This window comes from Gallus gallus, chromosome 2, assembly GCF_016699485.2.
Source record: "Gallus gallus isolate bGalGal1 chromosome 2, bGalGal1.mat.broiler.GRCg7b, whole genome shotgun sequence".
Classification (NCBI taxonomy): Eukaryota; Metazoa; Chordata; class Aves; order Galliformes; family Phasianidae; genus Gallus; species Gallus gallus.
This window is the reverse complement of record NC_052533.1, coordinates 126,445,876-126,469,412: the sequence shown is the minus strand read 5'-3', so window position 1 is coordinate 126,469,412 and position 23,537 is coordinate 126,445,876. Positions and strand designations below refer to the sequence as shown.

The 23,537-nt window shown below is 42.2% G+C and overlaps 1 protein-coding gene across 2 annotated transcripts in view; it reads right to left on the bottom strand.

The window, feature by feature from the left end:
* Positions 1–10,846: 10,846 nt before the first annotated feature.
* PTDSS1 (phosphatidylserine synthase 1) overlaps positions 10,847–23,537 on the bottom strand; it is a 29,700-nt gene continuing 17,009 nt past the window's right edge. For both annotated transcript variants that reach the window (NM_001031505.2, XM_015282933.4), the window contains 6 exons: positions 22,656–22,768; positions 21,097–21,162; positions 17,017–17,116; positions 16,001–16,069; positions 15,421–15,490; positions 10,847–14,148 (listed from right to left, as the gene is read on the bottom strand). In NM_001031505.2, the coding sequence (NP_001026676.2) occupies positions 14,039–14,148; positions 15,421–15,490; positions 16,001–16,069; positions 17,017–17,116; positions 21,097–21,162; positions 22,656–22,768 (528 nt within the window). In that variant the 3' untranslated portion in view covers positions 10,847–14,038. The remainder of the gene's footprint in view (positions 14,149–15,420; positions 15,491–16,000; positions 16,070–17,016; positions 17,117–21,096; positions 21,163–22,655; positions 22,769–23,537) is intronic.

Genomic DNA, 23,537 nt, shown 5'->3' with positions numbered 1-23,537 from the left:
TGTGCCTTTGGAAAACAGCTGGGAGCCCTGACAGCTCCCTTAGTTGAATCCAATCTCCAAGCTGGAAAAGGGCTCCAACAAGCCTTCTGTCACTGGCTGTATCCACCACAGTCCTGCTCCCACTCTCACTAGAGCACGTCTTCTTCCTTTTGCTGTCGGTAGTTTAGAAGGATTTTTTTGCCGTTTGCATTACACCGAGATATTAGAAGTTGCACGAGAGTCCAGAGGAAAAGAGGAAACCCCACATCCCAGGAGGTGCTGCTTCCCACCCAGCCTGACCACCCTCCTGCGCTGTCCTCCTGCCAAGCAAAACCCCACATCCCTGAGATGAGCAGCGAGGGGAAAGATCGTAGATGAGAAACGGTGAATTCTCAGAGCAAACACTGTGTTCATATTTGTCAGGAACAAAAGGTGCGATCTGTGGCCATGTGCAGCTGAATTTAAATCAGCTTGCACAGCTGAGTTAACCTTTATCCCTGCCTGTGAGGAGAATTAGCTTTCTCCAGCTGTGGTGCCCACACAACCTGTAGTGGCTGGTTTTGGTGATGGGGGATTGTAAGGAAAAGCAGCAGGATTTGGAGAAAGCTCTTAGTGGAGCTTCATCATGGTTCCACAAAATCCAGAGCTGTCATCTGAAAACTAGGTCAGGGTGACCCAGATGCTATGGGAAGGGTGAAGTCAGAGGGCGAGGCAGATCCTTTGAGTGATAAACACAATTGCTGCCTTTTGTCTCATTTCCTAGTCTGCTTCTTAAGGTTCCTAGTTTCTTATCAGGAGATGTGGCTTAAAGTTCCTGTTGTACGCTGAACTTTCACATAGGCATTTCTCTGGAGCTGCTGATTTTGAGTGCTCTGAGCTGGGCTTATTCAGTACTCAGAGTAACACTGCCCATACCGGGGAGGACAACTCAACTGTCTTTTGGAGTCTCCCAGCTCTATGACAGCACCTTGCAGGGGTGCCCAAGGGCTCACCAGTCAGCTTGGAAACATCTGGGAGTCACCTTCAGGGAAGATACAAGGAAGCATGGGGTCTGTCTGATGAAGCACAAGCTCCTCAGCTTCCTCACTGTTTGGTGAGGACCAGATGGAGGCTGGAGATACTCAAAACATCCTGTGAGAACTGATTAGCTGATGTGGGCTCACTAGCAGTCAAATGGGAATGACAGAAAAGCAGGGGAACACCATATGCCTGGGATTTGTCCTCTTTCCACCCCCCTAGCGTTGGCCAAATCTAGTTTGAAGGCTCCATGTGCTCATCTGTCTGTCAGCTGGGAAAAGCAGCAGCAGCCCAGCAGGGACAGCAATGCAGGAGGAACAGATCCCACCTCTCGGAAGGATTCAGCTTTGGTAAAACCCCACCATCTTTGGAAACCTTAGTGCAGGCCAGCAGCTGCCCACGCTTTGTTGCAGCCTGGGTAAGGCCCTTGGAGCATCAAGTGGTCATTAGAAGTGTGTGGTACTCCGGGAGGGATGGGGCAGTCCCAGGTTCAGCAGAGGAGCTGCTGTGGCAGAGTTTGCTCCTCAGACCCCAAGAAGCACTGTAAATATGGGCACAGAAAAATATCCCGTAGGACAGGAAAAGTGTCACCTCACACACGGGATTTCTATATTGAGATGCACTTGTCAGGAGCCATGGAATCAACACGTGGCTAAGAAAGCAAAAGCCAGGCAGGGCTCATTTGCTGACAGGCTCAGTCTCCCGTGGCTGTTGAACTCGAGACCTACAGGGAAGTACAATCATTTATACTGTGCAAAAATCACCGCTTTTTATCGCTGTTGGAACACAAACGTGTACAGACCTGGGGGTGTAGCTGAGATCAGCTGTCAAGATGGGAGAGGTGGGGAGGTTCCCTGGGGCAGCCAGAGCAGAGCGGCCCCCAGACCTTCAAAGGCAGCCCAGCAAGAGCAGCAGATCCCAGCAGCTGATATCTGTAGGCATTACTTATCGTTTCAGGGGTGAGGCATCTTGCACTGTAAAGGCTCACTTCCTCTACAACACTTGGAAAACACCTGTACAATAACAAGGGATATTTCCCCTCTGCCTCAGTGTCAGTCTTTATCTCCCAGCCTCCTGTATGTCTTATCCACACCATCAGCACTCTTTGTGGGCTCTTCGGTGGAGTCCCTCATTCACAGACAGCATCAGAACAATAGATAAACTGCAGACAGTTCCCCCAAGGTCTGCTTTCCCATTGCGGTTGGATTTTAAAGACACCTGATGAAGATCAAGCAAAACGAATGGGCCTCGCTTACAAGTGGTGATGCCTGCAGTTCATGGAGAGAGAGCTAATTGCTCTGTGCAAAAAAAAAACCCAAAAACCTGAACAACAACACAAGAAAAATGGTACCACTTGGGGTGATTTTAAGCAGCCTATTAAGGACTACAGTTCTGACAAAAGATTAATTGCCAACTCCTGTAGATGGCACTACAAGGAGGACTTGAAATGCCCTAACTTAGCACGTATGTTGGCTTAATAAACTATAATTTTTGTACCTTTTTAATTGTAAACCCCACCTATTCCGCTGCATTACCTTATGCAACAACATTATCTAAATAAAGCTCCAAGCCGAAAGACCCCACGCTTGATAAATTAACTGAAGTAAATAAGCAAGCAGCTAACTGCAGCTAATTATATATCTGCCAGCAGCTTTGCTTTTAAGCACCTTACAGGTGAACATTTTAATTACTTAATGTGCTCTATTGTTCTCGAATTAGATACGAGAAAAATAACATTGATCCAATCCTTTTCTAATTTTTATGCACCGGAGTTGGAAGGCAAGTGGCTTTGTAAGGGGATTACGTGCGTGCTCATCCTCCTTAGCTATGATAAAGTTCTCTGCTTCCTGGTGAGACTGTTTAACCCTCTTCTAACAGCCGTAGGGAGCTCCTAAAGCTGGAAGCTTTAGGGAATATGAATTACACCTGGGGAGAGTTCAGAGAAGAAAGAAGGATAACGCATGCCAAGGGCTCTCCAGAGCATTTGGAGAATGGCAGCACACTGTGATGACTATTAGGGAAAAGAGATGGCTGGCTCAGACTGATGGAGCAGCGTGGGACAAAGACTGGGAGCCAGCCCTTCCATCCAGGCACGCCCAAGAGGTGCTGTTATCAGAGGTCTGGTGTAGCCACACACCTGCTGTGCAGCTCCATCTGAGGTCAGCTGCAGCTCCAGAAAATGATTAGACCATCTGCAATCTGCCTTGCTCTTCGATCATTACTCCTTATTGACTGTCAAGGAAGCCCATGGCAACCCTGCACTTCTGTCAGCTGTATCAAGGGGAGATGAACGCAAGCCTCCAGCTCCTGAGGGACATAAGCAAAAAGTAATTGAATCACGGAGTCATTAAGGCTGGAAAACTCCCTAAGGTCATCTAGTCCAACCATCAGCCCACCCCCATCGTGCCTACTAATCATGTCCCTCAGTGCCACACCTACACGTTTCTTGAACACCTGCAAGGACATTGACTCCACCACTTCCCTGGGCAGCCCATTCCAATGCCTCACCACTCTTTCTGAGAAGAGATCTTTCCTAATATCCAGCCTGAACCTCCCCTAGCACCATTTAAGGCCTTTGTGAATGGAACAGGAGATCAGAGGCTGAAACTGATCCACATTGGGACACCACTGTCCTCTGTCACCCACTGGAAGATGAAGCCTTGTTTTTCGTGTTAGATGGAAGGACAGAGATGAGCCAGGAACTTGGGTCAGAAACAAAAGCAGCAATTTTTATTCCTTTTTAGTTTAAAATGGGTGGCATCTTCCTGTCAAGTATGAAAAGACGAGAGCAGGAAGAAAGTGCATCAGTGTAAGCAGGGACAAGTAAGCTGGGAGGAGTATAGGAATGCTGCTGGGCTGTGTAGGGATAGAATCATAGAATCATAGGATGGCCTGGGTTGAAAAGGACCATAATGATCATCTAGTTTCAACCCCCCCCCCATGGACAGGGGTTGATGGGGTCAGGAAGGCCAAGGCCCAACTGGAAATGGACTTCACAAGGGGCATAAAGAAGGATAATAAAGGCTTCTATAGGTACATCAACTGGAAAAGGAAAGTCCAGGTGGGTGTGCCCTCCCTAGTGAGTAACATAGACAGGCTAGTAACAAAGGACAAGGAGAAGGCTGAAGTATTCAGCAGCTTTTTTGCTTCAGTCTTCACCAATGACTGTTCTATATGCAGCCCTCAGGTGGATGGTTTGGAAGGCAGGAACTGGGGGAGCATTCCCCCTCCCGCTGTAAGCAAAGATCAGGTTTGTGACTGCCTGTGGAACCTGAGGATCTACACGTCTGTGGGTCTCTATGAGGTGCATCCCAGAGTCCTGAGGGAGTTCACTGACATAGTCACCAAGCCACACTCGATGATATTTGAAAAGTCACGGTGGTCAGATGAAGTCCATGGTGACTGGAAAAAACAGTGACTTAGCACCCATTTTCAAGAAGGACAGAAAGGATGACTCAGAGAGCTGCTGACTGTTAGCCTCGCCTCTGTGCCAGGGAAAAGCATGGTGCAAATCCTCCTGGAAGCTATGCTAAGGTACATGGAAAACAGGGAGGTGATATGGGATAACCAGCATGGCTTCACCGGCTCAGGTCCTGCCTGATCAGCCCTGTTGCTTTTTATGATGATATCACTGTGTCAGTGGACAAGGGAAGAGCCACCAGTGTAACATACCTGGATTCGGTAGGGTCTTTGACATGGTCACACACAACATCCTTCTCTCCTAATTGGAAATATATGGATTTGATGGGTAAACTCTTTGATGGATGAGAAACTGGTCATGAGATCGTAACCAGAGAGTGGTGGCCAATGGCTCAATGTCCAGACGGAGATTGGTGACAAGTGGTGTCCCACAAGGGTCATTACTTGGACCGGTGCTCTTTAACATCTTCATCAATGACACCAATGGTGGGATTGAGTGCACCCTTGGAACAAACAAGTTTCTGTTGTTTTAACCAAACAAGGAAAACAGCACAATGGGAAGGTGATCAGCCACTCAGCAATTTCAATAAATGCAAAACCAAAAACTTGAGGGCCTTAAAGTCTGGGTATTCATGGCAGGACTGTGCCAAACCAGTAACTGATGCAAACTGCGATCTCCTCATGCAGGTGTAAGCATGCAATACACACCTGGGCACACAAACCCACAGCAAACACATTTTTCCATAACTCTGTGGAGTAGCTCATTACATGGAAGTTTAAGTACATGCAGTGTCCAGGCTGCTATCTTACCTTGGCGTTGGGCTTTGCAGACATCAAATCCCTCCAGGGAGAGAACTGATGGTTCAGTGCCGGTGCTCCGGGTGAGGTATAGCAGTATATTTTTGAGTTAGCAGTAGCTAAGCAATACTCTGGTTATTTGGCATGGAGTTTCAGCCCTTGTACACAAGCAGAGGCATGCAAGGAGCATCCATAGCCACATCCATAACAGAGGTCATGTCCCAATGACAAACACCAGGGCAGATGTAGCACACCTCTGCATATGGCCCAACAAGCAGAGAGAAGCTCAGGAGATCAATACACTGTTTACATGTTGTTTATTTTAGGACAGTTCCAGCTACATTTTTTTCATGTATTCAGGGGTGAACAATAAGCTTTAGTCTTCCAGAGGGCAAAGGTTTCCCTCTGAAACGGGCTCCAACTCAACACCAGCACGAGAACCTTGCTCCAAGCCTCTGTGTGATTCCTGTTCTGCAGCCCTGATCCAACCAACATCACCTGTATTGGCGAACTACGAGGAACACAAACTGCTCGCCTGCTTCATCGCTTGGAAAGACAAACGTATGCAGCCACAAGAGTCAGTCAGAAAAACACAGAGCTGGTAGGAAGCACCGTGCTCCAGCATGCCTTTGCACAGCAAAAGCACAAATCACAGAGCAGCCAGATAGCAATGACTGCACTCTTAACAAAAACTGCAATGTGAAGCTCTACTTTGCCCCACACATGTTTACCTACCTTCAGTCAACACGAGTTTTGAATCAACAGTCAAGGCATTGGTCATGAAAGCTCGGTGGGAAATTGAAGTAACCCAGGAGAACAAACCAAACACCAGAATATATTAATAGGGTGGGAGTAGCGTCACCTCACTTCTGTTTCCTTTTTATATAGCACAGTATGTTTTCATTTTTAGGGATTAACAAATGTGGATAACATTCTTGGATTTACTACAGAAATGCATTTTTTTTAAGCAAGTCCCATGATAATTTTGTGGTTACAGCATGGGAACCGAAGATCTGGAATCTTACTCTAGCCTTTGTCTTCAGCTTCCTGAGGAAATGTAGACAAGGCACTTACCCTTTGTCCTCATTTCTAATCTTTAGCACAAACTTGCTGACCACCCCATCAACGTTGCCATGTTCTATGCACTGTTTGAAAGAAAATGCTTCGATTTTGAAGTGGTGCGAGAAGAAAAGCAGACGGCATGAGTGATCATCACTGCCAATCATGCTACCAACACTGCAAAAAGCAGTGGGCCTGAATGAATGACACACGCTGCCTAAACCTGAAGCCAACAAGTGAAACACTTCAGTCTGAGAGATATTCTGGGCCGTTTAGAGAACGGCACCGGGAAATTGCCATTCAGCTCTACGTAATGTGTCTGGCTTCTCCTCCCTGTTCTCAGTCCTGATATTTCAACTGCATTCAAAATGTGGGTAACATCTCAGTGCTGCTAGCAGTCATGGTGACTGGCACAAGCCAGGTGCCTTGCTGAGGTTTGGGACTGAAAGGCTTTTCCAAACCTAAAACAAAAATGCTTATTGACAACAGGCTTTTATAGGAAGAAGGGGCATTCTTTGCATATGGTGTGAAGTTCTGAACACCTACTGAACCATTCTGAATTCTGAGCCACGTAAAGAGATGAAGCATTAGTAATCTGCACACAGCAGCTTCCCTTTCCCAAAGTGCACGGATGAGAGATAGGCTCATCTGATCAGGCAGATGAGCTTGTGGCTGCATTGCAACGGGCTGAAGTGAAGGCGAGCACGCAGCACCGGAGCCTGTGGGCTGGAGCAGCACTGCTCCTGGGAGCAAGGACCAAACAGCGGTCACCCTGTCCTGACCCACAGCCCTGCACAAAGGGCAGCGGGCACAGGAGGAGAGCCAGAGGAGCCCTGCCCAGAGCTTCAGCCCAGAGACCTTCTGGAGTAGCTCTGCCTTCAAACAGGAAAGGCACAAATTGGTAGCCTGTGCATTTGGTAGTGATCAAAATAGAAGTCTTTGTCTTCCTTGTTCTCTGAAGGCTACATCTATCATTCCATGCTTTAATTAAAAGCCTCCTCAAAGCTACTCATTTGACTTGATTTTGCTTTGGCTGCGCCGCAGCAAGTTTGACAACATGGGCACTTTGCAGGCCTGTATGTATGGCACACGTAATTAAAGTTAACAGAAGTTACAGAGTCTTTAAAACTGAGCCAGGGTGGCTAAAGTTAGTGGCCCAAAATTAGAAGCAACATCTGAAAACCCAGATAGGTTTGTCTGTGCGTTTGTGTTACAGCATCACCCAGAGGCTGCGATGCAGATTAACACCCGTTGCTGTGCACATCATTCGGATGCTCTCATGTGCAGACATACAGTGAGAACCCATTGCCACAGAGACTGTGCTCTGTCAGGCCCTGAGTAATGTATCTACCAGATGAACTCTATCTATATGTACGTACTCAATGGCATTTAATGCTTTTTTTTTTTTTTTTTTTTAATCAAGAACCTCCAATGTACTTAATTAGAATAATCACAGAACCTTAGAATGGTCTGGATTGAAAAGGACCACAATGATCAAAGTGTTCCAAACCCCCTGCTATGTGCAGGGTCACCAACCACCAGACCAGGCTGCCCAGAGCCTCATCCAGCCTGGCCTTGAATGCCTCCAGGGATGGGGCATCCACAGCCTCCTTGGGCAACCTGTTCCAGTGCGTCACCACCCTCTGGGTGGAAAAACTTCCTCCTAATATCCAACCTAAACCTCCTCTTGTCTCAGTTTAAAACCATTCCCCCTTGTCCTATCACTACCCACCCTTGTAAACAGCCATTCCCCTTCCTGTTTATACGCTCCCTTCAAGTACTGGAAGGCTGCAATGAGGTCTCCCTGGAGCCTTCTCTTCTCCAAGCTAAACAAGCCCAATTCCCTCAACCTTTCCTCACAGGAGAGGTGCTCCAGCCCTCTGATCATTTTTGTGGCCCTCCTCTGGACCCGCTCCAAGAGCTCCACGTCCTTCCTGTGCTGGGGACCCCAGGCCTGGATGCAGTACTCCAGATCGGGCCTCACAAGAGCTGAGTAGAGGGGCACAATCACCTCCCTCTCCCTGCCGGCCACACCTTTCTTTTCACCCCAAGCTCTTCTCCGCAGGGCTGCTCTCAAGAAGATCTTCCCCCAGTTTGTATAAATAGCTGGGATTGCCCCAACCTAAGTGTAGCACCCTGCACTTGGCCTTATTGAACCTCATTAGGTTTTCATGGGCCCACTTCTCCAGCCTGTCCAGGTCCCTCTGGATGGCTTCCCTTCCTTCCAACGTATTGACTGCACCGCTCAACTTGGTCTCATTGCTGAGGGTGCACTCGATGCCATCGTCTGTGTCACTGATGAAAATGTTGAAGAGCACAATCGCAGACCATATTTTGGATCACATCCATAGGAATGCTACTGCTGTAAATTCCCCTACTCCAAAAATAAATAAAAAATAAATTAAACTATCCAGTTATTCCATGATCATCTGCAAGCTGAGAGCCACAAAAACTATGAAAATTAAACCCATGTGTATGCTCAGTATAGTCTGGCACTTACAGCGTTGCTGATTATAGGAATTCGATGTTTACTTTTTACATTCTTTCCCAGACTTTTTTTTTCTTCCCTGAATTGAAGTAAAAGCTCACTTGGCCTTACCATAAAACAAATCAGACCACTGAGAGCAGCAGGATTGCATCTTTGTGAGACAGGCAAAGTCCAAACATGAGACAGCAAATCCGGCCTGAGAGATGATAGAACCAAAAGAAGATATAATCCAAATGAAAGATGTAGGAAGGAGCTGGAAATGAAATTCGGTACCAAACATTTTGAAAGCCTTTCAAAATGACCATGCCTTGGACCCACCTTTTAAGCATGAAGAAACCTGGTATGCTTTGCTGAGAAGCTGCCTATAGGGTCATAAAATCCTTAATTGGAAGGGACCTTTTAAGGCCATCTGGTCCAATCCCCACCCTCACTGTATAAGACTTTTTCCTTATGTCCAACCTAAATCTCCTGTGTCTTTAAGCTTGAAACCATTTCCCCCTGTCCTATTACCACAGATACTCCTGAAGAGTCTGCCCCCTTCTTTCCTGTAGCTCCCGTTTAGATACTGAAAGGCTGCTATCAGGTCACCTTGCAGCCTTCTCTTCTCCAGGCTGAACAGCCCCAGCTCTCTCAGCCTGTCCTCATAGGAGAGGTGTTCCATCCCATGGATCATCTTCATGGCCCTCCTCTGGATGTGTTCCAACAGGTCTATGGCTCACCTGTACTGAGGACTCCACATCCAGACGCAGTACTCCAGGTGAATAGGACACATACAGGTGAAAAAAACTAAAAATCCACAGTGGTTGTATGGGATCCATTTGAGATGTTCTGTGAAATATAACCAACTGTGTATTGCCAAAGGCAAAAAATCTGAAATTCGTTGGAAAACATAAAAAAAAAACCCTACATAGTACTGGAAAGTCTTCCAGTCCTAAATGGGTCTCTAGAGGTGATTTATGCATGGGACCCTCACATATGGGCAGGTTATTGGCCTGACTGGAACCATATACAACATGAGGAGCTAGTTTAAACCTGAAAGCTGATTATAGTCACACTTTCACTAGGAAGTCCTGTTAGACCCAGATAGGCTGAGAAGTGTGAAAGGCATACCAGTAACTCCAGAAGGAACTGACAGGAGTTACTGACAGAACAGAAGGAGCAGGCAGACCTGCTGCCAAGTAAAACCTGACCCGGGTATAGTCCCAGGCTGACTCTGCTTAGAGACCATGCGGATGGCTCACAGCAGGTATACTCTACCTACTGCCACTGTGCCAGGATAGTCATAGAATGGCCTGGGTTGAAAAGAACCACAGTGATCATCGAGTTTCAACCCCCCTGCTATGTGCAGGGTCACCAACCACCAGACCAGGCTGCCCAGAGCCACATCCAGCCTGGCTTTGAATGCCTCCAGGGATGGGGCATCCACAGGCTCCTTGGGCAACCTGTTCCAGTGCGTCACCACCCTCTGTGGAGTGAAAAACTTCCTCCTACTATCTAACCAAAACCTCCCCCATCTCAGTTTAAAACCATTCCCCCTTGTCCTATCACTACCCACTCTTGTAAACAGATGTGACAGTCCTAGTCCTCAGTAGGGATTCCTTCTCAAATCTTCCTCCACACAAACACAGCTTACACTTCTGAACATCAGCTGGTTTGAGATTCACAGAGCTCCGGAACAGGCTGTGCACAGGGACTGTGGAGTCTCTCTGAAGATATACCTGCTTTAAAAGGAGAGGCTGGGCTATGTGACCCTATCAGTGTTCCCTTCCAACTCCTACGATACTGTGATTCTTGAGCCCATTTTGCAACTCAGTTCTCCCATCCAATAGTAAAACAAATTCCTAACTAAATTTAAGTCAAGACTCATCCTGTGGAATACAGAAGCTTCAGAAGACATTCAACCAGTCGTACTATCAGATCTGCTGTGTGGAAATACTAAATTACAGCAAAATCTTTGTGTCTGCAATAGGCTGCTGATAAACTGCTGTAACTGTCAGCAGGGAATTGCATACAATAGTGTAGTAACTTCTGAAGGTAGTATGTAATTTTTTCCTATGCCTTTACAGGTACAGATAAGCACACACACAGGGTGACATGGGTTGATTTACTGAGTTATTGCAAAATACAATACTTTGCAATCAATACAGAGCAATTCCATTCAAAACTATTAAATACATGGTAACATTTGTGTCCTCTTGTGATAACACGGTAAAAAATATTAAAAGTTTTAACAGCTGGAACATCAAATTATCATCTTCACAGAAGAGTAACAGAAGCACTGGTCAAAATCACACTCCAAAAAGTTAATTAGATGCTGTATATAATCTATACAGCAACTTTAGCACTTGAATCGAGTACTCCGGGCTAGCACTGGTTCATTTCATGCCTGCATCTTAAAACTCTTCATTTTCATTTAGTCCATCACATAAAGTTCATGCCACGACCCTCTGCTTATGCCATGCTGCCCCAAATTAGCCTCCCTTCAATGGCTGACAGCACCAATGGACAGCCTCCAGAAGGCCAATTCAGATCTCTCATTAGCAGCAGGGGAGATCACCAGAGGACAGAGAAAGGAAAGAACATCAGAAGCAAGAAAGCGAGAATGAGAAAGTGAGACAGAATGAGTAGTTGAAAACAGAACAGTGCATCTGTGACTATTTCAAAATACTGTTCAAGCAGCAGAATTCATACATGGATGCTTGTTGCTTAACAGCTCAGTGATTTGCCACTGTAGGTGTCACACACTCCATATTCAGCAATAGCATACTAAGTGATAAAACTGGGATCACTTTAAGTTTACAACGGTGATCAAAAGCACCTTTCCAACGTGAGCTAGCACAAAGCTCATACCCAAAGACGATGGAGCTGAAAATACAGTTGTCAGTCAGCAGAGGACTTGTGAGAACACGTGTGAATTCCAGCCAGAACTGTCGACAGAGGACAGGAACTGTCATTTTCCAAGCAGTGTTTGAAGAGCTGACTTACGTTTATGCTCACTGTAGCCCTCTCTCTTTTAAAGGAGCAAAGAAAACTCAGCCAACCAAACAGAAAAATCACAGGAAATATTTAGAAGGTGTTGTTAGACAACATTTCTTCTAGGTCAGCGCTGTTGTAACAGCATGCAGAACCAGGACAACACTTTGTATTTGCCTTCTCGATATCTTTTAGGGTGCAGTTCAGGAGCGTAAGCACCAGGTCTGCATCTACAAAACGTGTGCTCATCCCCACAGGCAACTAGATTGTGTGCTTCAGCATCTGTGTGCACGTGCAAGGCCTTGCACACGCAGTTGGTGTGTGTGCACCCTGCAAGTATAGAACAGGCGCTCACCTTTCAAAACCACAGCACTTCACGTATCCAAGTCATCAGGCTCCCAACCTCTTGCTTTGGTATTGCATCGACAGAAAACTTACAATGCCACTCTTCAGTCTTACACAGACTGACTTATTCATCAAAAAAATAAAAAAGTAACAAGTCTGAATTATCCAAAGAAATCTACGGATACATTCATCAATATGCAGCACACCACAAATAAAGACAACACATGGAAGTGAAAGACAACCAAGTACTTTCAGGAAAGCTTTAAAGTCTTCCTATCATTTTTCTCATGTAACATTTAATGTTACCGTCTCAATGATTAAATAGCAGCTTCTATGTCACCTCTGAAGTTGTACGCTTGCTTTGATTGAAAAAGGGAGGGGAACGAAGGGCCTCTGAGGAATGCAGCAGCAACACAGTTAAGTGCATTGAAAATGACAATCTGTGGCACATAGGAATTCATGGCTTACACAGGGTACTTTTTTTTCCTATTTACAGTATCATACACTTGTATAAAGTCTTTGCTGCGTTTTCTTCAGTATTTACTCTGTGGCAAATCACAGTAACTTCATCATGGAACAAGAAAACCCCAGTCTCTTTTGCAGATTACTGACTAATGGGTATTAGCCTTACTTAAGCTGCCCACTTCTGTGAACTCCACGAATCCCAAAATCTAATTGGCACAAAACCATTTTGATAATTTAATACAGGAACAGATTGTTCTTGATTGTTTACCTCTTGACTTAATCTCGGTTCACAAATGGCACATTATCCACTTTGCTAGACATCAGAATTAATGTTTCAAAACAAACAGAAACAAACAAGCCAAAAAAAATGCAACACCTGCAGGAAAGAGTCCTTTTGCTGTTGGGTATCTGAACTGCATGACAGAAGATACCAAATCAAAGTGGTATATCACAGTAATATCATGTGACCTCTCAGATACCAAAGACTACGGAGTCTTTGCAAATAATTGTTTATGGAAGCAGTAAGCAACTCAACTTCACCAGAAAACCTGCCTTATCATCAGGCCTGGTAGTACATCAGAGCCTCCAAAGCAGTTTCTGCTATCAGTTTGAAGAAGCTGGGATTTCTTGGTTCCAGCTGAGGCAGAGGCAAATTAAAGGAGAGTGGAAAGAAACACTGAACACAAGGTGACACAGCCGAAAGAATGACTTGAAAATGCACAACTAAGTACTGCAGTAAAAACAACTAAATGACACAGCTGAATGTAAAAAGGCATGGCCCTCCCTCCCTACATTGCAATAGGTTTTATGTAAGTATTTAACAAAGCCTGAAGAAATAAGAGCACGTAACGGTCAAGCAGAAGGACAACACAGAACTAAAAGGTCATATTTGAAGGTCAATTTCACATTCTTTACAAGAAATCTGGACCCATTTCTTAGCTGGTAAAACACTGTCACCAAGTGTGGAGAGGCTTTAAATAAAAGCAAGCAGCTAGATACCAGTACAGAAATTCAAAATATTTACTGACTCCTGTATAGAAAAGTTGTGAGACTGAGAAAGACTGGCAGTTGCCTTTAGTCAAAGGATTGCATATTCTTTTAGACAACAACAAAAACACAGTGAAATAAAACAATCCCATCGACCATGCAAACTGATTATCAGCTTACTAACCTTTGTGGTTATGTCCTCAACTAAGATACTAAAAACTTGCAACACCTGAACACAAAACAGGGTGTACCTGCTATGACAAGATTATACTCTTTCCAGCGTACTCTTCATTAGCTTTTGTTGCCACATGCTGAAGAAACTAGATTTAAATCAGTGAATGGCAAGTATCAACAGGCAATGATTTGCACTACACTGGTGGCTCCGTCTTGACCATCCTTATCTTCAACAACTTTTTTAAAAATTAAAATCAATCTTCCATTTGGAAACTCAGGGCTAAATCTGAATTTCTTTGTCATCTCGTGGTAGAATATCTTCAGACATCCTTCTTATTTCTTGCCAATTCCATTTGTTACTTTTGATCTGGAGTGTCGATTCCTCCTTCGAGATGAATGGCTTTCACTATTGACTGGATGTTTTGGTGGACTGTTGTCAGCACCTGATGAGAAATGAATACTTTTTGGCTATTTGATATGAGTAAGTTCTTGCCCAAAAGATAATAAAGCTTTCTGGAGCTGGTGAGGAATAAATAGTATGGAATATAACTCAAACTAATATAAACTGGCTGGTACTTGTACTCCATCTAGTGGCCTAATGAAAAATCTTAAAGATTTCTGTAAAATTCCTCATCCTACAAGAAATTCTAGAAGTTTTCTGTAACAAAAAACAGCAGGGTAACATCACCTATTTTAAATGACATCAACAGCACAGATCTCTACAGTTATTGCTGGCAGGCAGTACTATCAGAAACTATGAGCTACGGAGCTACTACGAGTCACGGATTCTTTGAAAGAACATTTCCTGCTTCCAGTCTTTCATATTACAGCCCATGTGTGACTTTGAAAAAGCAAAGGGAGACAACAGGGACTGAAACATGAGAGAGGCTGAAGCTTGCAGTTTATGAAGAAACAAGTAGAGTTAGAAAATATAATTGCTTGGCCAGATTTGTCCAGCAATGTGAGAGAGACCTTTTGACTGCAAGCAATTTAACTCTATATAAAAATCCACAAATTCACAAAACTGCAAATAAGTTGATATCAGCATCTAGAAAAGTTGCATAATAGCATATATAAAAAGAAGCTCTGATGTGGGTGCTTTTCAATTAATGATGCATACAATGCGTAGGTATTTTAATGTTACAAGCACAACTGGAGTATAAGCTTTGACAAGTAACTTCCAGATGTGAAGTTTGATTTATTTTTTCAATATGCAAGCCCACAACGAGTAAAATGAGGAGTTAAGTAACTCAACTGGGCTGTAGGGTAGGGAAAAGATGTCAGAGAAATGGGCTGTCTTTGCTTAGCACAGAGGAAGCTGTTTATGACAAGAACATAAGCTCCTGGCCAAGTTCTTGACTGACTTAAAAAGCAGAAATAACAGCATAATCCACATTCATGTGTTTAAAATCCAACATGCAGTGTTCAGGTAGAAAACTCATTCAGAACAGTTATGAAATACAAAATGTCCTAGAACTACAAGAATGATCTAGAATAGCAGCAGAATGAAATTACTTCATGAAAAAATAAACATGTTTGCAAGAATTGCAAGAAAAAGAGGAGTAAAACCAAATAGCCTTGCAGATGATTTATCTGTATAGCTCCTGCAGGCTCATGAAGGAAGTCCAGTTGTCTCCAAGTTTCTCAAGTTTCATTTCCTAATGCTAAGCATTAATGCTACCACTTTGAGAATATACACACAAAAGCGCCAATACCTTTACTGAATTTAGAATGAAGCCAGGAAGCATCTGGACTGTATGGGCTGTCTTCACTTTCTGATAAGGTCTGTGAAAAACAAGAGGGACACATGCCATTACGATGCTGGTTCTTGAAATCTGTGATTCTCCAGTTTACACTCAGACCCACAAATTTATACCATGGCAGACCTCCTAATAAATCCTGATACACCCTGTACTTAGGACATTGCCCTTCCTAATTAAGAGGCACGATGTAGATGATACAACAACTCACTACTTGCCAGGTAAACTGTTGTGAAATCAAGTGTTCTTAATATTCCCCTAGCATACCACCTGTACAGTGGGAATGTTAATGAACTGCTCATCCCCGAATTCTTTGACAAAATCACAGCTTAATTTTGAGAGCCTAAGAGGACAGCATTCTTAAGAAACATAGTATAATCTGGGATCTGTTCAAGACTCACTGAATTTAGAGTTCTTTCTATTGACTTCAGTTAGATTCTGCACCATCCCCCTCTCCCCCATGTATGCCAGCTCTGGTAAAGAATTCTAATATCTAATTAGGTATAAAACAAAAACAGGCTTCTCAGTAAAGTACCTTTTCTCGGTGGCCATAGTATTCTGCATACCAAACCATGCCATATAAACACAGGAAAGTTGTAAAGGCCTAAAACAAGAAAGGAAAAAAACAAAGTTACTTTTTTAGTTTAATATCTTTGAGCTCCTGGACTTTCCACAGCTGGAGACTTTCATGACCATGAGAATACATACAGAGATGACTCACATACATGACCCGGTATGGTCACCATTATCAGGCAGTTGGCAGACACTTGTAGGTATGTAACAGGAGCAATCAGTCTGGGAGAAAAGAATTCTCCTTTTCCCTGCTCTATACTTCCTAAGTTGCCTTTCAGTTTGGTTTTGCTGTGTTCTGATCTGGGCAGCAATTTAGTACTGCTCCTCTCAAGTTTTTGGAATAAAATCATCATGCTAAATAACAGAAAATCAATTCCAGTGCCCCACCACTGTTAAAAGCTGCGTTCCCACGTAGAAGGAAGATGTGTTTATTGGCTATTTTTCAATGACAATTAATAATATGTTTGATATAGGATTTACAAGTCTGGCACGACTAGCATGTATTATAAAATGGGCATTTCATGCTGCATTTGCACTAATCACAACGAAGTACAGAAGGCAGTTTGCCTGATGAGACAGGGTTTATGCAGCTGTAAGACTTCAGTGTGAAACACGCGTTACTCATTAGCATCAGTAATTAACTCCTGCTCCTTTCCAAAGGACACCATTGGAAACATCTCCAAAATTATCTTCAACTGAACTGCCATTTTCTCTCATGAAGATAAGAAGCTCTCCAGCTAGAGTTTATCTCATTGGTAAGCACCAGTACAGCAGCTACATTATGCTCTGTTGAGAACTGTGAGAAAATAGTTATTCTAGCCCATCCAAAATGTGTTCTAAATGACTTTGCATTTGCTTTTCCTAGGATGTGCACAAAGTTCTTTACTAGCATTTCCCCACAGTGACCCCCTGCTGCCAATTTAGGTGCTTTTGATGCTTTTGCCATGCCTTAAGTTCCATAAAAGAAGTCTCACTTACCACACAGAGAAGCCAAAACACAACATAGAGTATTTGTGTTTTGGAGAAAAGATCCTGTCCAAATTTTATGCACACAATAGCTTCAAGGAAAGCAATAACCCTGTGGGTAAAGGAAAGAGAGAGGGGGGATTATAAAAAAAATAATTAATAATAAGATTTCACTCATTCACAACCCAGACTCAGGACTGCCAGCTCTAAACAACAGCTACCCTCTGGTGAACACAAAGCTCCCCTATGACAGTATTAACAGGAAGACTCTGGGAAATCTATTTTTTCATTCTTCACTTTCCTTCAGCATAAACAGCTACAAAAAGTGACCACCTAGCAGTCCAGAATTCCACAACTCTCTGCTTGTACAAGGAGCAAGCAGGACTGTATGCCAATAGCAGAGAATTTCTATTCATACCAACCGCTCTGCTTCAGCCCTCACCAGATAAAGAAGTCTTTCCCATGCTGAACAACCAACAGATTCCCTGTTTTGTGAAGTAAAACCGCTTCAGATATTTCTCGACTGGACACAAATTTGCTACAATTCTAATTTGACAATTCTAATTTGACAACTTTGCTCACTTCAGATGGATTTTAATGAGGAAAAATAACACTGGAGAGTATTAGACGTTCTCTGAGAACCTGCATATTTATTCTGGTTTCCATGTAAAGCCAGGTCCACACTACAGCACCAGAGGATTTATGAAGCAAACTGCAATATTTACTTTCCTATCCGGCATTATTAAGAATCAAAACAAGTGTCTCCAGGTCTCTCTCATCACCAGATAATTACAGTTTTGAGGCTCAAAGCTATGGAGTCTTGTCCACCGTGTGGTATGTAATGAGGGAGCCATGGATCCAGGCCAGGCAGCTGCCAAGAACAGCCAACAGCCCCCAGGACCCTCCATGAAAGAGGAGGAAAGATATTTGTATGACTTGGTCACTGACATTGCAGACACGGTCCTGATACTCATTAATAAATTGCAAATAATACATTACGGCTGTTTTTGAATCATCTAACATGAACAGCAGCAGCTGAATGGGATCAAAACATAGAATTGTGAAAATACCACCCAGCTGACAAATGCTGCAAGTTGCTGAGGTGCATATTGGTAAAAACTTGAGAACTGTGTTACTTTGTTCAGCCACCCGTTTTTTTTCCTTTCTTAGTTTTATACTACTCTTACCAACACAGCTACAGAGAAAAAAAACTGCAGTTCAACTGAACTACAGCAGTGGGAAAAGAAAGAGCACCACCAGGACACAAACACAGAAGGGTATGACATACTTGAAGGCATAAACAAAATAGGAAGCTATTTTCAAGGACTCAAAAAATGACACAGCCGTTTCTGTTGTATTTATATATTATTTCCATGATTCTTACTACGAACACTTGGCCTAAATGCATTATACAACTGGTCAGTTATATACAATATCAATACAAGAAATAGGAGATTAGAATACAGAAGAATGCTAACAGAGGAAGGCATAATGCTCTTCTGAAGGGTGACGACAATACTCACATCACTGATTCCTGGGCTGAAGAACTGAATACACTGTAAGTTTGTATTCAGTAGAAATGATCTTTTAACATCCAAAAATAAACTCTTTTTTTTTTTTCAAAGGATTCACCTTAATGAAAACGGTGCCATTTCCAGTAGACACACTGCAGTGGCATTCTTCATGCCTTATATTACTTACTGTCCATCTGCCAACAAGTGATGCTGCATTGTATTGTTAAGCTACAGAGCACTGTTTAATATGAATGCAAAGCACTGATTTTAATTAATTCCATACTTACGCATACGAACATTCAACCCGAGCCTTTGGAACTTTCTCTTGATCATCACACGTACAAATATTCTATATGTGTGCTTTTAAACATTTCAAAAATGATATTCAGCATAGTTAAATTACTAAATGAGTGCTGTTTTCCCAGCAAGGATCTTGATGTTACTCTTTTTTCTAACAGACTACAGCAATGAGCAATATGAAGAAGAGTACTTGCTCCCTGCACACTTCGCAACATTACATCAGACTGTCAACAAATGTTTAATAGCAGATCCTATTATGCAATATTTGACTATCTGTTTTCTGATAAATTACACTAATTTGCTCAGGGAGAGCTTTAAACCAAGGTTGATATGCTTACCATACTCTTTAATGATTTTCCAGAAAGAGAAAGTAAACATTCAGAATGATATTTCCCTTTATCTTACAAAGGATTAACTTCACATCTATTCGTATTTCTTTCTTAATAGCACAGAACTCTTCAACTCTTCTTCCCAAATTATTAAATAGTTTAAAAGGTGTCTTCTACCAGATTCTGAGATTACCACCTGTAGTTGAGGAATTCTTTTAGGAAACGTATGTATTGAAATGATTTGTTTCATATTTAATTTCAATACAGACATCTTACTATAAATATCTGAAATAGTAGTTAAAGAGCAACTGAACTAGCAAGATATTTATGCACCAACAGAGCAAGTTTATGTGTTTCTAATTGTAAATTAAGTAGTCATAATAACTGTATGATTGATGAGTTATCTTCAGTGCTAAAGCACCATCCATACAAGAACCAGGACAGGTTATGCTGCAACGATTACCACAAGAAGTGCTTTTGGGGATTATGCATGTTACAATCTCTCTTTATCAATCATAATGCATGTTCCAAGGAGGAGGGTCCTCTGCAGGTAAGTAGAGGCATACAGAAAATATTACAAACTCCTATAGAGCAGCAATTAAACTAAACAAGAACAGAACACTACTACCTTTTGAAAATCCAGTGGAAGTTATGATCGTGAGCTGAACACAGTAATAGATCTATCGAGGAAGATGGTAATTCAGTGAAAGAAATCAGTATTTAGGTTCATCCGAACTCAAGAAGACGTGTCACATTCTCCATTGTACATTTAAAACAAGATTAGAAATCCCTTTAATTAAATTTCAGCATGTTCTGCTCTCATCTCAATTAACCGTTGCAAAAGGGGTATTTGCTTATAGTGGTGCATCTGAAAACCAACCTGCTAACCCAACACTTTCTGAAACACTGAGACTAACAGCAAAAGTAAGAAAGAGTTTACCAAAGCACACTCTCTAAATAAGATCTGAACATTTTATGGATCACTGAAGTGCTATTCCAATTTAAAACAGCAACAGCTTTTATTAAGCACAAAAATGGTTCAGACAACTGAAGACACAGTAATCTTGATAATGATAATGAAATAGCTATTTTAATTTACAATCATTGCAATCAGAAAAGAGTTTCTTGACTAGTTTCTTAAAATATATATTTTTTTCACAAGACTTGGTTTAGGATTTCTTATGCTTGCCAATTTGTAGGCTTCCAAATCAGAGACCAAACCAGACACTACTAAGTTGCTTATTTACAAGAAGAAGCTGTTACAATGCAATGGCATACACTTCTGGTTTCAAGAAGGGTCCACTCTAGTCAAGCCATCTAGAGAAGGAAGTTCCTACCAGAAGCAATCTTGCCAGCTCTTCATTTAAAGGTCTTCAAGAGACAGCAAAAGAAATCACAGACATTGTTCAGAGTATTCTTCTTTCCCTTCTTTGAGAGCAGCGCAGACATTTGTGACAACTGTGGCTTGTTTGACCATCTTTTATTGCAATTACTCACAGAGGCAATGTCCACCTTGACAGCCAGGTAAGTGTTACTCTAACAGCTTTATCCTTCTCATCTATCTGAGAATATGGACAAGGCCAACGCTACTCTGAAATAACCTCATCTACCTGAGAATATGGACAAGGCCAACGCTACTCTGAAATATCCTCATCTACCTGAGAATATGGACAAGGCCAACGCTACTCTGAAAGAGGCTAACTTTATCCAGTAGTTTCCAGTTTTTCCTTGTTTTTCTCCTTACTCATTCCACCACTTCCCATTTCAGTATCTCTGAATCTAGAATTTTCTTTTCCTCTGAACTAGCATGAAGAAAATCTCTCTGTACTCTTCTTTATACTACAAAGAACAGAGGACAGGCACTGGCTTCACCAAAAACCTGCTTCTGTGATGGAATCATGCTTAACACCTGTCCAAATTTAAGGTTTGATTGCAGCAAGAACACTTACCCGAACACCCAGCACTGAGTTCCCACCCTCTTGCACTGTGTATCTGTGAGGTACGCATAGTACTGCCTGAGAAGGAAAACGTAAGAAAATTCTTCAGTGATGTTAAAAGTTCCCAGAACATTTACATTTAGAAAAGTAGTTTATGTTACAAGTGGATCTGTACTGAAAATGAAGTGCTGATGCTTGAATTCACATGCAATCAATCTGGATATCTACCAGATGGCTTCAATTCCAGCAGCAGAGATTATCATACAGATCAAATGGCTTGAAACAACACAGCAAACAATTCTGAGAGCAAGGACTGGGAAATTACCTGAACTAGGTGAGTAAAGCTACAAATTTGCCTCCTGCCTCTCCACTCAATCTCCAGTTCCTTTGGGCAACATACAATAGCCTCAGAAGAATTAGAAAATCCCTTGCTTTTTTCCACAGTCTCTTTTTAATTTGCTAACAATTGCATTTTCTTGAGAGTCACGTTTGACTCTTGGAAGTAAGTGAACGTGGCTATGCCACATCCTGGGTGAGTGCTCTAAGCACGTTTTCCTCTCCAGAACAGATTAGAATTTCTCACTATTTTTGAAAGCAGTCTGCAGACCATTCTGCTCTGTTTTCTTTAAGCTCCCAAATTTTAAAAAGAATTCAGTGGCAAATCCCCCCAAAAATAAGAACAAAGTTTCTTTTCTCAGTCTCTGATTTCCACTGACAGATAGGGAAGCCAAGCATTATTAATCCAACAATTTTAGGGTTGTTCAAGGAAAAAAAAAAGACTTCTACAGACTGTGAAGTGTAGTAAAATGCCTGAAAAAAAATCACTTACGCAGGAGCTTGTAGGATGTATAAGATGATTTAATTAGCAGTGCAAAACCACTGTATATAACTTCTGAGATTACCAGCTATAAAAACCACCGTATTTTATGAATAAAGCAACGTATGTCTGCTAAGTAATTGTCAAATGTAACAATACTTTACTCATGAATACGAAATTGCTTGACCCTATCTTCAAAACTGGGTGAATTTTATCTTCAGCTTTTGTCATAGGAAAAAAAAATCACAAGGACAAAGTGAATGCATGACTAAAATGAGGTTAATGTTTCTACATTTGTTAACAGCGCATATATGCTGTCACGTCATTCAGAATAAGGTAACGCTCTACCTTTTCCTCTAACATGCTAACATTTCCTGTAGACAAGCAAAATAAGGATCTCAGTTAGAGAAATCAACAGCAGTATTTTCCCTCATCTGCACTTTAGTGAGCATCCAACTCAACAACTCAGCTACTTTTGCACAGGGTCCTCAAGGATGATGTATGCAGATTCTATATGAACAAAAGAGGGGACAGAGAGATTCTGCAACTTATGGAAACACACACGTATCTCAATAGTTCACTGGGCAAAAAGACACTTCACTTAAAAATGATGACTACTTTACTTTTCATGGTGGCAAAAGCATGTATTTCTTTGAAATCTACTGTTGTTATTCACGAATTACAAGAAGTTCCTAGGCACCTGTAAGTTAAGCTACTCTTAAGGTAAGAAAAAGTACCATGGCAACAAAATTACCTTACAGTGGGTGCTGTAATGATTCCTATGAAGAGAATTCTCCCCCAGCTTAAAGGGTGGCTTGCTTGGAACACAAAGATATGTTTCAAAAAGAACGTGTTCAACTCAGTTAGCTAAAACAAAAACAAAAAGTCAGTTAACAGTTTTCAACTTGCATAACTTCTAATGGTTTACCAACAACAACAAAAATTGCATAGACTAATATGTTAACTAAAACAGAGAAGAAAAACTGTTTATGCTTCACTGTAAGCATGCTTGCTTGGCTGAGAATTTATAGAGCCTAGGACAAATAAGGAATGTACAAATAAAACACAGAATTCTCCTCTAGACACCTCTAAGAAAGTATCTGGCCTCTTTCCTGAAACTTGTTAAGAGTTGAGACGCTAAGGTGCACTGCAGATGTCTTCTGGAACCCTTCATATCCTAAATCACATACAAATGATTATGGCTAATTTGTAAGAGAGACAGAGGAGGTTTTATATATATATTTATATATATATTTTAAAACCACACTAAATACTTCTTATCCCGTTTCAAAAACTAAATGAGACAAATTAAAGTGCTTTTAGTGAAGTCTGTCAGCATTTGCATGACTACATGCTCAAGCACCTGGGACATATTATGGAGTCTTGCTGGATCACAGCCAGAATTCTGGGTACCAGAGAGCCATCGAATAGTCAACATGAGGAAAAAAAGACCAAAAAATAGCTGTTTTTAAAACTGTATCAGTTGCAAAGAGAAACCTGATACCCAGTACAACCATCTGTAACTTTTTTTCTTCCTAGAGGTTCTGTAATTACGCTCCTGAACTATCATGTAACTCTTGTGAACAATGCCCTGACCCGTTCTGTACGATCAATTCATTTAATTGTGCATTTCAAT